This window comes from Emiliania huxleyi (genome assembly GCF_000372725.1).
Source record: "Emiliania huxleyi CCMP1516 chromosome Unknown EMIHUscaffold_129, whole genome shotgun sequence".
Classification (NCBI taxonomy): Eukaryota; Haptophyta; order Isochrysidales; family Noelaerhabdaceae; genus Emiliania; species Emiliania huxleyi.
Window position 1 is genome coordinate 320,702 of NW_005201298.1, and position 12,131 is coordinate 332,832.

Sequence of the window (12,131 nt, forward strand, 5' to 3'; positions counted from 1 at the left end):
GGGGGGGGCGGGGACACAAGATTCCAGAAATGGTTGTGTCCTCGCTCCTCGCTCGCCCGGGCGGAGGGCATGGCCGCGGAGGAGGCGCGTACGCGCTGCCAGGCCTTCCGCAGACAGCCTCTTGGCCAGGCTGAGGGTCGGCTTTGTGTGGCGTGGCCCGTGCGCTGCGCTGCACAAAGCTGCGTAAACTGCGGGAGCATCCTGTGCTTCCTTTGGGAAGTGCGCAACTCCTGCAGCTGGTGGAGGGCCGTGCCGCCGCTCGTCTGCTCCGTGGACAGGGGGTGGAGGGGGCGGCGGCAGGGGTGATGACTGTCGTACCGGCGGGCGGAGCGGCGGGCGGACGCGGCGGGCGCGGCGTCGCCAGCAGATGGCTGCGGTGGCGGCGGCGGGCCTGGGGGCGGTGGCTTGGGCTTCGGCGGCGGCGGAGGAGGAGGCTTGGTCTTGGGCTGCGGCTTGGCTGGCTGCAGCTTGGCTGGCTGCGGCTTGGACGGCGGAGGCTTGGACGGCGGAGGCTTGGACGGCGGAGGCTTGGACGGCGGAGGCTTGGACGGCGGAGGCTTGGACGGCGGAGGCTTGGACGGCGGAGGCTTTGGGAGTTGGGGAAGCTTTGGCGCCGCACTCCCCGCCGGGGCGTCCTCCCAGCCGTCGTCGCCTATGGGAAGGTCCCGGCAAGGCTCCGAGACGGTTTCGCAAGCTCGCGCCTTCCTCGCCGACGCCGCCGCCGTCGTCCCACCCGCCCGGTGCGGCTGCTGCGGGCGGGACCGGCTGCGGCGGCGGCTGCGGAGGCTTCGGCCGAGGGGCGGAGGCCGGAGCGGTAGGTTTCGCAGGCGCCGTCTCCCAGCCCCCACCGCCGTCGCCCCAGTCGTCGTCGTCCTCCCAGCCGCTTGCCGCCGGCGCTGCCCTCGGCGCTGCCCTCGGCGCCGGTGCCGGCGCGGCCTGCGCCGGCGGCGCGGCTCGTGGCGCGGCTGGCAGCAGGGTGCGCGGCGCCGACGCTGCGGCGCCTCGACCCGCCGCCGCCGCCGCGCCTTGTGATTCTGGCGAGGCGATGCCGGCGACTGCGCCGACGTCAGAGGCGAGTGCAGCAAAGCCGGAGACAGACTCCTTCGCAAGGCCGGAGGCGGCGCCGACGACCGACCCGGCGATGCTACCGAGGCCTCCCCACAGCCCGCCACGCGCACTCTCAGCGCTCGCTGCGCCGCCCATGCCGCTGCTGCCGACTCCGCCGAGCCGCCCTCCGCCGAGGCCGCCCGAGCCGCCAAACTTGGCGCGCATCCGTGCCGCGGCCTCTTCGCGAAGCCGCGCCTGGCGTGCGACATACGCGCTCTCGCTCTCGCCAGGCAACGCCTCTACGCCACTCGGGTCATTGGGAACCTTTGCCGCCTTTGGCGGCGGCGGCGGCGGCGGCGCTCTCGGTCCGGCACGAGTGGCGGGGGCCGGCGCCTTGCGCGGTGGCGGTGCAGGCTCCCAGTCATCGTCATCGTCAGCCCAGTCGCCCATGTTTGGAAGGAAAGCTGTGGAGGGGCCCTCACCCACTCGCCTGCCGCGCTTCGACCTGAACGCGCCAGCGCCCGCAAGCGGCTAAGCGAGAAATCTGCGCGGAACACCCCGCCCCCACCCCTCGGGGTGGGGGCACCCGTGTGTGTGTGTGTGTGTACTCACACACGGGGCACCCGCTCCTGCCGGGCACCTGCCGGGCACCGCTTGCGGCGCCTGGCAGGGGCACCCCCTGGGTGGGGGCCGGCGATTCCCATGCCGGCTCTCCGCCACAACCCCGACTCCAACGGAAACGCTCGCGGCAACGGCGCGTCTACCTATCCATATCTGTCGATCGATTCGGCCATCCCGCATGCAGGGGCAAGACAATAGAGCAAACGGTTCTGTGGGGGGCGATTAGTTGGCACCTCGACGCTGTGGAACGAAAGAATTCTTAAGGAAATAAACCCTCATACCTAACACATAAACCCACAGCGGCGGAATTTTTCAGTCTATGTAGCTCTTACGAACATATCCGAGGGTGAACTGCTGACAGGGTTTGCGATGAGAAGCGATCCGAACGTAGCATTCGGGTGATTTTTGGTCCCCCTAGCTGCGGAGCGCCCCTTCTCCTCGGAGCTAGTCATTTAAATTATTCTTTTCCTTGGGCCACCAAGAATTGGCTTGGGCTGCAGAAGCAGCGCATCTCAGTCGTTCTTTTTGTTGTCATTCTTCACACGGCAATCGCAGAGCAGATTGTGAATGAGCTTGCCTGCGGCGAGGGCGGTCGAGTGCTGAAGGCACACGAGGATTTCGCTCGCAAGGGTGGTGCGTGATCCCCTGTGGCACCCACGTCCCACGATGTCTCGGCCCACCACCATGCCTACCTAGGAGCCGAACCCAGTCTGTGTGTATATGCGGCCGTCGCGCGCCGTCTCGCTCCTCCTCCTCTGGGATCGCTGGGTGGGCGGCAAGCCGACCCCCCGCATGCATTAAACGCAGAAGAATTCTTAAGATACAAGCCTCTCTCACAGCACACTGCGGAGGCGCCGCCTCCCGTGCCGACGGGCACTTCATCGCGCTTGGCAACACTGAGGAGCACCTCTCCGTCGTCGTTCTCGGCCACCCCCAACGGGGTGACCCGGACACGGAGGAGCAGTTGGACCGCGTCAGCGGCGACGGATGGGTGGCAGCGAAGGACGGCGATTATGCCGACGCCCTCGCCAAGGGCCACACGGTCATCCTCCTCGTGACCGAGTCGACCGGAGCATTCTCCGCCGACCTCGATCGCGTCCTCCGCCAGCTTGCGAGGACCGCACGCGCCAGTGGGTCCATTGACCACACGCCGTATGGCACCTCTCGCGCGTCCACCCGCTCACACTACACCTTCCACTCCGCCGCCATCTCCGCCGCCATCGTCACCGCCGACGCCCTCACCATTCAGAACTCGGCCGCCGCCCTCGGCTTCGAGCTCACCCTCGACCCTCGCGATCTCGCCCGGCGCTCGACGTCGGGTCGGCCGCCATTGCGGTCGGCGCCACCACCTCCTCCCGCCCCCCCCGCAGCCACTGCCGCGCGGCCGCCAATGCGACCGACCCCACCCTCCTTCCCCGACCCCGCCCTAAACGCCCCCGACAGCGAAGCCCGCGCCGCGCGCGGCACCCCCACCGACTCTACCTCCGACCCCAGGGCCTAGGCGGCCCGCCATGAAATCTAGCCGTGTGTGCTGGCGTCCGGGTCCCAGCGGGTTTTCACGTAACAAGTACACACACACTGGCACGACAAGGGCGCAGACTGGCGCGGACTGGCACGTACACCCGCGGCGCGGGCAGCTACCTCGCTCTCCATGACGAACGAGCTCAAGCGCCCCGCCGAGGAGGACGCTCCCGGCGACCCGGAGGCGAAGCGAGCGGCAGCCGACACGCCCGCTTCGGGATCGTGGGGCTGCGCCGGCGCGAGCTTTGCTTCGCTCTCAGCGACAGCGGCATCTGGAGGTGGTAGCGCTTGCTCGTGGGGATCGAGCGGCGGCGGCGGCTTTGCGGATGTCGCGGCGGGCGGCGGCGGCTTTGGCGCCGTCGCGGCGAACGCCGGCGCCGCGGCCGGCTTTGGCTCCAGCAGCAGCACGCTAAACCCCGACGCCGCCGAGTTCGTGCCGGGCGGGGGCGGCGCGGGCGGCGGGGGCGGCGGGGGCGACGGCGAGGCGGCGCCTGCGGATGCCGCGGACGAGGAGGGGGCGGCGGCGGAGCCCTCCATCTCCGCTGCGCCCGGCAAGGGCGAGGAGGAGGAGGTTTGCGCACACCGCGTGCGGGCGAAGCTGTTCCTGCTGTCGGGTCGCGAGGTGCGCCGAGGTGGTGACGGCGCCGAGGCGCCCTCCGCCGAGGGTGCGAAGCCAGCGCCGAACGGCGAGGCGGCGGCACGCGAGGGCGGCGGTGACGGCGGCGGCGGTGGCAACGGCGTCGGAGGAGGGGAGGACGCGGGCGGCGGTGCGGGCGAGGGCGACGGCGCTGAGCATGGGGCGGATGGCGCGGGCGAGGGCGGCGCGGGCGAGGGCGGTGGGGGCGAGGGCGGTGGGGGCGAGGGCGGCGCGAAGGCGGCCGCCGGTGCAGACGGGGAGAAGGAGGGCGGCAAGGAGGGCGGCAAGGAGGGCGGCAAGGAGGTAGAGGCGAGGTGGGCGGAGCGAGGGGTGGGGCAGCTGCGGCTGCTGGTGCCAAAGGACGGGGCGGGCGTGCCGCGGCTGGTGATGCGAGTGGAGCATGTGCGCCTCCTCCACCCTCCGCCGCCCTCGCCCTCGCCCTCGCCCTCTCCCTCTCCTTCTGCGTGCAGGCAGGCCGCCGCGTGCCGCGTGCCAACCTAGGCTACCTTAGTCCCAGTGGGGGAGCGAAGCCGATCCCGCCGCTCCGTACGCAATCTCTCGGGTTCTCGGTTCAAAACGGTCCGGTCAGTGACTGACACGTGACACTGTCACGTGTCAGCGTGTCTCTCTAGCGCGCGGAAGCCCGGCGGGTCTCCGCGCAAAGAGGGCGACTTTTTTGTGCACTGAGATTAACCTTCACCACGTCTCAGCGCGCCCTCTCTTCGTCCGGCCCGCGCGCAACCCTAAGCGTTGGCGCCGGCCGCCTCTCCGCTCGTCTCCGGCTGAGCAGTTCACAACTCCACTGTCGCCGCACACTCCCACCCTCCACGGCGCTGGCGTGCGCAACCGGCCGTGCCCCGCTCAGCGGAGCGTCTCCTTCTGCATGTGGTTCTGGATCGCACGCTGCTGCGAGACGGCACCAACCACGTGCCGCTGCTCCAAAGGAGCGCCCTCGCCGCCGAGGTTCTTCAGCATTCCCGAGCGCTCCGCCCTGCGCATCTCTGCCTCTGCGCGCGCCTCCATATTCTTCGGCATACCACCAATGTGCGCCTGACTTTCACGCTCTTCCTTCAAGGGCTTGCCTCTCCCGGAGAGCTTTGCGAGCGTGCCGCGGCGCACTGCCTCCGCCTCGACGCGGTCAGCAATCGTCATTGGAAGCACGTCGTCAACGATCCGCGCGGTGGAGGAGAGGAGCCGACGAGCTTGGTGGCGAAGCAGCATGTACACACGTGTATGATGGCCAGAGGGGGTCTTCGCGAGAAAAAAAGAAAAACATGGGATCAGACATTGCGAGAAAAAAGAAAACGGGGAGGCAAAACGTTCTGGCCGCTCCGCCGCCACGCTGTTAACGGCCACACGAGCGCCACGCAGTCAAACCCGCAGCACAAGGGAGGGATGGGAGGACGGCACGCCCCCCTGCAAGTCTATAAAATAAATAAAACGGGCACGCCAAACGAGGGGTGGGAGAAGGACAGGGTCCCCACCTGCACGAGCAGGATCTTGTAAGGACGATCAGGGACACAGGGGAACGGGAGCGGGGAGCGCATCGCGACACGGAGGGGGGCTGGGCAGGGTTCACCCACACGACAGGGTCCCAGGGATTCCTCTCTCGTATAGGACAGGTTGCACCCGGCGGCACGGGGGCAGGCGCGGGCCTCCTACTGGTTGCGCTCTCCTAGTTCTCCTGCTCCTGACAAGGGACAGCGACCCAGGCTCGCAGCACGGTGGACTGCTGGACTCCCTATTCCACTGGCGATCTCTCTCGACTAGCGACCTTCCTCCGGCTTCTCACCAGCAGCCTCTCACTACCACGGGCACACTACAGAGGCGGCCAAAAGGCTCACGTGGGTGGCAGGGCGGTGATAGGAGTCTCCCCCTCTGTGGGCTTCGCTAGAGGTGCGGCCCCTGCGCGTGTCCTCGCCCTGAAGGGGCTGTGTGTCTGTGTGTGTGTGTGTGTGTGTGTGTGTGTGTGTGTGTGTGTGTGTGTGTGTGTGTGTGTGTGTGTGTGTGTGTGTGTGTGTGTGTGTGTGTGTGCGCGCGCGCGCGCGCGCGCGCGTGTGTGTGTGTGTGTGTGTGTGTGTGTGTGTGCCTGCGGGCGCTGTGCGAGCCGCCATGAACGACCACAATGTTGAGCGCGCTCGAGCACCGAAGCACCGCGAGCGCCGGCGAGCACCACCCCCCCGCGCCTTGGCGTGGGTCGGTAGTACACGATGCGGCGCCCAGCATGCTCTATCATGCGTCGCACCCGCAGTGGCCGACCGCCGCTCGAACTGGCGCCGAGAGTGGCTCCCAGATCGAGCGCGGCAGGCTCAGTCGCACCGTCGCGGGGGCGAACGCGAACCGAGCCGTCGCCGTTCGCCGCAGCCGCCAGCCGCCAGCCGTCAGCCGTAGCAAGGCGCCGATCGCCCGCAGGAATTCTTTTTTCACATCACGCGCGAAAGGAAAATTCTTTTTGGGAATGGCGCGCCCCATGAGCCATGTACAGAGCTGGCCGTGGGCGACCTGGGCACGCTGCGCGCCCTCCTTTCCGGGATCTAAAACGTAAAAGACATGTAAATAAATAAATAAAACGGACACCTCTACTAGGAGATGGGTAAAAAGGAACAGGTGTCAGGTCCCCGCCCCCTGCGGAGTGCGGTCTTTGTGCAGGGTTCTTAAAAGACATGTGCATGCAGCATGCAAATTGTTTGCAAATTTTCCCTCCGACTCAGGCCTTTTAGTTGCCTGTTGCCACACCTCCACGCCTTGATGCGAGTGGCTGCGACCTCGCCGAGCTAATCCAGGTTGAAAGAGATAGGTCGCGGCTCGGTTCTCGCACAGAGAACATGTGCTCCACGGGTGCTCTCGCTAAGAGTGCTGCCTCTCACGCCGCGCCGGGCAGCGGGGAGGGGAGGGGGAGCCTGAGCCGCTCGGCGGTCTGCCGCGCCTCCTCCAGCGAGATCATCTCCACCGGATTATGCGCGCCGCAGCGCGTGGCACGCAGCCGCCACGCCCGCCGCCCGTCCGCCTTCCACATGACAGCCTCGCCGACGGGTGCATTCTGCTTGTAGAAGACCGACACCACTTCGCCGTTGGCGTACCGGAAGACGCCGGGCCCCTCCTTCTCATCCGCCTTCCACTCGCCCTCGTAGACGGTGCCGTTGGCGTACCGGTAGACGCCGTGCCCCTCCCTCTCACCCGCCTTGTACTCGCCCTCGTAGACGTCGCCGTCGGCGAATCGCATGACGCCGCGCCCCTCCTTCTCGCCCGCCTCCCACTCGCCCGCCTTCCACCAACGCGGGGTCAGGAAGGTGAGAGAGGGCGGCCGTGTAGCGGGAGCGCACCTCCTCGAAGATCGTCTCGCCGAACTTGGAGTCCTTGAGCTTCTTGGACGCCTTGCCCGGCGTCTGGTTGCCGCCCGGCGTCTCCGCCATTTCGCCCTGTGTGGACAGAGGTGCGTGGGGCGATTCAGGAGTGCCTGGGACGGCGGTGCAGTATGGGGGCCTCCACCAGATCGAGACCGACGTCCGCTGCCTCCACCGGCGCGGCAGCCTCTGGCGGTGCTGGTGCCGGGTCGGGCTCCGGCGCGGCTCTGTCGGCGTGACGGAGCGACTCCAGCGCCGAGATGATCTCGCTCGACTTTGCGTTTGCCCGCACGCCCCTCCGCTTGGCGACCTCCTGCAGCTCTCTCCGCGAGAGCAAGCGCAGGTCTGCAGGGCTGCTCACGAAGTACGCGCGTCCCTTCTGCGGGGTGCTTGCCATGGTGCTGCGGTGCCGAGCGGGGAGAGCGGAGGGTCCGCGCTAGATGAATCGAGTTGAGACCGGCGGGCGGGGACACGAATGGGAGAGCTGAACGTTTCCCGCAGGATTCGGTACTTCAGCTTGGTATAGTATCATCGAATTGTTCTCGAGGGGGTATCAAGGTATGCTCTAGGCCTCTGTGGGGACTTATCTCGGCTGGGTATCAAGGTATCATCGGCAGCCGCGCAGCGAAGCGACAATTCACACCTCGCGCGGCTGCAGCCGCACCGGCTGCGGCCGCGGGCCCGTCAAACGCGACGACGGCCGCCATTAGCGCCCTCCTCACCCAGCGCATTGCTTAGTGGTGCGCTCGCCTCCCTCCTGCGCGACGCTCACTCGAGCGCGTTTGTCTGTCTTGGCGCGCGCGCAGCGCGCGAAGAGGTGTGAAGAGGGGGGTCGTGTCCGGTGTGAAGGGTAACCCACCGTTGTGCCCTTGTTTGTTTCTCTTGGCACCTGGGAGTGCTGGGGGGGGCGATAGGGAGAATGTGGCCCTGAGTTATGTGTACGCCAACTCAGGGTGTGTGGCAGCCAGCTGGTTGTGTGTCTTGTGAGCCTGTTTGTGTCTTTGTGTCGCTCGTGCGTGTCATCATCATCTGTCTCGCGTCCACCCATACCGCGTTGGTGTCCAGTCCGAGCCTGACTGTTGTTCATCTTTCTACATACATACATACCCACCAGGGTATCAGCCTATCCTCTAGGGGCCCAATGCGGGTCCTCTCAAGAGGGTATCAGGGTATAGCCCTGGGGTATGATCTGCAATACGATGATACTATACCAAGCTGAAGTACCGAATCCAGGGGCGAAAGGACGGACAGGACGGACAATTTATGAAATGAACTCGGCGGCACGGGACGCGGCACAAACGGGGCACAAACGCCAGGCTACAAAGACGGGGAGGCACGTAGTGCAGACGTAGTGACGCAAGGGGAGTCTAGGCGACGGCGGCGTCCTCCGACGCCGCGGCGAGCCTGAGCTCGGTCGCAATCTCTTCCGCCGCCGCGAGCTGCAGCGCGACTGACATGCGCTGGGCCTGCAGCGACAGCCACGACCGCGTCGACCAGCTCGCCTCGTCCTCGTGCTGCCGCTTCGAGAGCTTGTTGCGCACCTTGTCCTTCATCTGGTAGAACAGCCGCTTGACCGCGTTGCACCACCCGCCGAAGGTTTCGAACAGGTACATCTGCACGTCGGTGTCCGAGCGCGAGAGGGCGTGCGCGTAGTCCGCCTTCTTGTACGCCACATAGCCGCCGCCGTCGCTCGGCCTGAAGTCGCCGTCCCCGACAGCGCCGCGCTGCTCGAGGCCGAAGACGTCCGCGCTCGTGCCGGGCTCGGTGTTGCCGAGGCCGACGAAAGCGCCTCGCTGGCCGACGTCCTCCGGGCTGGAGGAGAGCGTGTCCTTGAACTTGACGTCGCCGACGAGGCGTGAGCACGAGCGGCCGGCGCCCGCCACCGAGACGTTAGAGTAGCCGAGGTGGTCCCGCGGCTCCACCTCGACGAGCATGCCCCACACGCTCCGCATGACCTTGAGAAAAACGTTGCGCTTGCGAGAAAAAAGAAAATGCGCGCGCAAACATTCTGGCCGCTCCGCCGCCACGCTGTTAACGGCCACACGAGCGCCACGCAGTCTATCGATGCCCAACCACCAGTGCGTGCGATGGACGGCGCTCTCGCTCATGCTAGTCCAGAACTCGGCCTTTGTGCTGGTGATGCGGCATTCGCGCAAGCAGCAGCAATCCCAGGCGGCGCAGTACAACGTAGCTGTGGTCGTCGTGCTGCAGGAGCTCTTCAAGCTCCTCTTCTGTGTGGGCGTCACCGGAGCGCAGAGCCGCTCGCTCGGCGCGGCGTTGCACTCGCTCCGCTCCTCGCCCGCCGCGCTGGCCCGCATAGCCTTGCCGGCGGCGTGCTTCACTCTGCAGAACAACGTGCTCTACGTCGCCCTCTCCAACCTCCACCCGCTGGTCTTCCAGATCAGCTACCAGCTCAAGACGCTGCTCACGGCCGCGCTGTCGGCCCTCCTGCTCCGCAAGTCATTCTCGCGGCAGCAGTGGCTCTCGCAGGTCCTCCTCGCTGCCGGAGTCGTGCTGACGCAGGTGTGTGGCCGGGGGAAGCTCTGTCCCACAGCACGCATACACATATGCACCCGCAGAGTGGCGCTGGCCGCTCGCCGCCGTCTCGCAGCCGAAGCACGCCCTGCTCTCTGCGGCGCAGGTGTCGGAGGGGCAGCCGCACGACGAGGGCGCGCACGAGGCGCGCAGTGCTCCGCTCGGGCTGGCGGCCGTGCTGGTGCGGAGATATGGGAGACATGGGGAGATATGGGGAGATCGGGCTGGCGGCCGTGCTGGTGCGGAGATATGGGACATGGGGAGATCGGGCTGGCGGCCGTGCTGGTGCGGAGATATGGGAGACATGGGGAGATCGGGCTGGCGGCCGTGCTGGTGCGGAGATATGGGGAGATATGGGGAGATATGGGGAGATATGGGGAGATCCTCACCGGGCTGGCGGCCGTCCTGGTGCGGAGAGAGAGAGAGAGAGAGAGAGAGAGAGAGAGAGAGAGAGAGAGAGAGAGAGAGAGAGAGAGAGAGAGAGAGAGAGAGAGAGAGAGAGAGAGAGAGAGAGAGAGAGAGAGAGAGAGAGAGAGCGCCCTCGTGCCGCGGGGCTCAGGTTGCCGCCTCCTCCTCCGCGTTCGCGTCGGTCTACTTCGAGCGGATACTCAAGGAACCGGCCGCGGCAGAGACTGTGACAGACTCGCATTGTGTTGCCGTGATGAGACTGCTCTTCTACTCCAGGACCGGCCACGGGATGCTGACGGCGGGCGCGCCGAGAACTCGCTGTGGAGGCGCCTGTGCCCTCTCCCTCTACCCTCTCCCTCTCACCCTCTCACCCCCTCACCCTCTCACCCTCTCACCCCCACCCCCACCCCCACCCCCACCTTCCACCTTTTCCCTATGGTCTGTGGTCTCTCCCCCCACCGTTTTCAGCCCCCCCCCCCCCCCTGAGGCGGAACATCGAGCTCTCCACGTGGACAGTGCCGATGAACGGCCTGCTCGCGCTGCTGCAGTCGTCGCCCTCGACCCCTCTCTCCGACCCGCTACGCGGGTTCGAGAGGCGAGAGGCCCTGATTGCCCGAGATCTCCGAGATCTCTCGCAGGGCTCGACTGGCCCATCGCCCACTAACAGGTCCACCTGGGCGCTCATCGCAGTCAACGGGTTCGGAGGCCGCCTGGCCTGGTCGTGGTCATTTTGGGCAGCATGATACGCTGATGTGGTGATTAGGTTCGGGGGCCTCCTGGTCGCCGTCGTCATCAAGTACGCCGACAACATCTGGAAGGGATTCGCCACCGCCGGCGCCATCCTCCTCACAGGCCTGCTCGCGCCGCTGCTCGAGCTCGGCCCGCCGCCAAACGCGCTCCTCCTCCTCGGCGCGGCCCTCGTCGTGGCGTCAGTGCTGCTTTACGCCGCCACGCCGCCGCCGCCGCACCGCACCGCCGCTCGCGCCGTGCTGCTGCCAGCGAGAGTTGCGACTTGAACGTGCTCTCGCGGAGCGCCGTGAAGCGTGAATTTTCATGTGTGTGTTTGTGTCACAGTGTATCTCCGGGTTTTGTTTTGGGTGTAAGGTAAGGTACACACACACATATGCATAAAGGTTTTTTAAAGCCGTGTAGACGTGACGGCTCGTCGATTTTCCTCTCACTCTGACACACACGACACACGCGCGAATCACAATCAGGCCCAACGTCACGTCTATCCACGCAAAAAATATCAAGAACACAGGCCCAGCTCCGCCAGACGCGCCTCCACCCGGTTCACCAGCGGCAGCAGCGCCCCGCCCGCGTCCAATCCGAGCGTGGTTGCCGCCTCTCGGCTCGTCGCGACCAAGTTCTGGCCCGGCGCTAGGGCGAGCGCCTCGCGAATGCGCGCGACTCGGACGGGCAGAATGGGCTTGCCCGGCGCGGGCGCGGGCGCGGGCGCGGCGCACCTCGCAGCCACCGGCGGCGGCGGCGGCGGCGGCGGTAGCGGCGGCGGCGGCGGCGGGGCCTGCGTGACCTGCGCGGCCGGCTCAGGGACCGGCGGTTGCTGCTCTCCTCCTGACGCGAACTGCGGCACAACTCGTCGCTGCGCGCCCCTACAGACACGCCGGACACGCCTCGCCCGACTCTCGCGCCTCGAGCAGCGCCGCCGCCCGCGCTTTCGCCTCGTCGCCGGCGCGGCCCTGCTCCTCGTCGCCGCCGCGAGCTCTCCTTCCCGCCTCAACCGCCGCCTCGCCGCCTCGACCGCCCTCGCTGGCCGAGCGGCAGCCTCCCTCGCCCTGTCCGCCGCCGCTGCAGCGGCCGCCGCCCGCGCCTCCCGCTCGAGCGCCTCCGCCACCTGCGAGAAGGCTCGCAGAGAGATCTCCGAGATCGTTGCGTGACGAGGCCTCCCGCTCTAGCCGCAGCCTCCACCTCGGCCCTCTCTCGCTCCGCCTCTCGCGCCCTCGCCGCCTCCGAGGCAGCCCGCCGACGCGCCGCCTCCCGCGCCTCGGCCTCCTCCT

The 12,131-nt window shown here is 67.2% G+C and overlaps 4 protein-coding genes across 4 annotated transcripts; 2 read left to right on the top strand and 2 right to left on the bottom strand.

The window, feature by feature from the left end:
• Positions 1-2,388: 2,388 nt before the first annotated feature.
• Positions 2,389-4,062, top strand: EMIHUDRAFT_454997 (hypothetical protein; the record flags this gene model as incomplete). Its single annotated transcript, XM_005789425.1, has 3 exons — positions 2,389-2,436; positions 2,570-2,798; positions 3,374-4,062. The coding sequence occupies 3 exons, from the start codon at positions 2,389-2,391 to the stop codon at positions 3,472-3,474; spliced, it is 378 nt and encodes a 125-aa protein (XP_005789482.1). The 3' UTR covers positions 3,475-4,062.
• A 2,852-nt stretch (positions 4,063-6,914) lies between these two features.
• EMIHUDRAFT_48187 (hypothetical protein) lies at positions 6,915-7,088 on the bottom strand (the record flags this gene model as incomplete). The annotated part of the gene is made up of 1 exon (XM_005789426.1): positions 6,915-7,088. A coding segment is annotated over one exon (174 nt), but the record flags the coding sequence as incomplete, so codon positions are not given.
• A 1,235-nt stretch (positions 7,089-8,323) lies between these two features.
• On the bottom strand, positions 8,324-9,122 carry EMIHUDRAFT_226039 (hypothetical protein; the record flags this gene model as incomplete). The annotated part of the gene is made up of 2 exons (XM_005789427.1): positions 8,324-8,347; positions 8,547-9,122. 2 exons carry the CDS (start codon positions 9,120-9,122, stop codon positions 8,324-8,326), a joined length of 600 nt encoding a protein of 199 aa, XP_005789484.1.
• A 112-nt stretch (positions 9,123-9,234) lies between these two features.
• On the top strand, positions 9,235-11,129 carry EMIHUDRAFT_226040 (hypothetical protein; the record flags this gene model as incomplete). Its single annotated transcript, XM_005789428.1, has 7 exons — positions 9,235-9,660; positions 9,812-9,886; positions 10,265-10,339; positions 10,390-10,433; positions 10,601-10,699; positions 10,781-10,810; positions 10,877-11,129. The coding sequence occupies 7 exons, from the start codon at positions 9,235-9,237 to the stop codon at positions 11,127-11,129; spliced, it is 1,002 nt and encodes a 333-aa protein (XP_005789485.1).
• Positions 11,130-12,131: the final 1,002 nt, after the last annotated feature.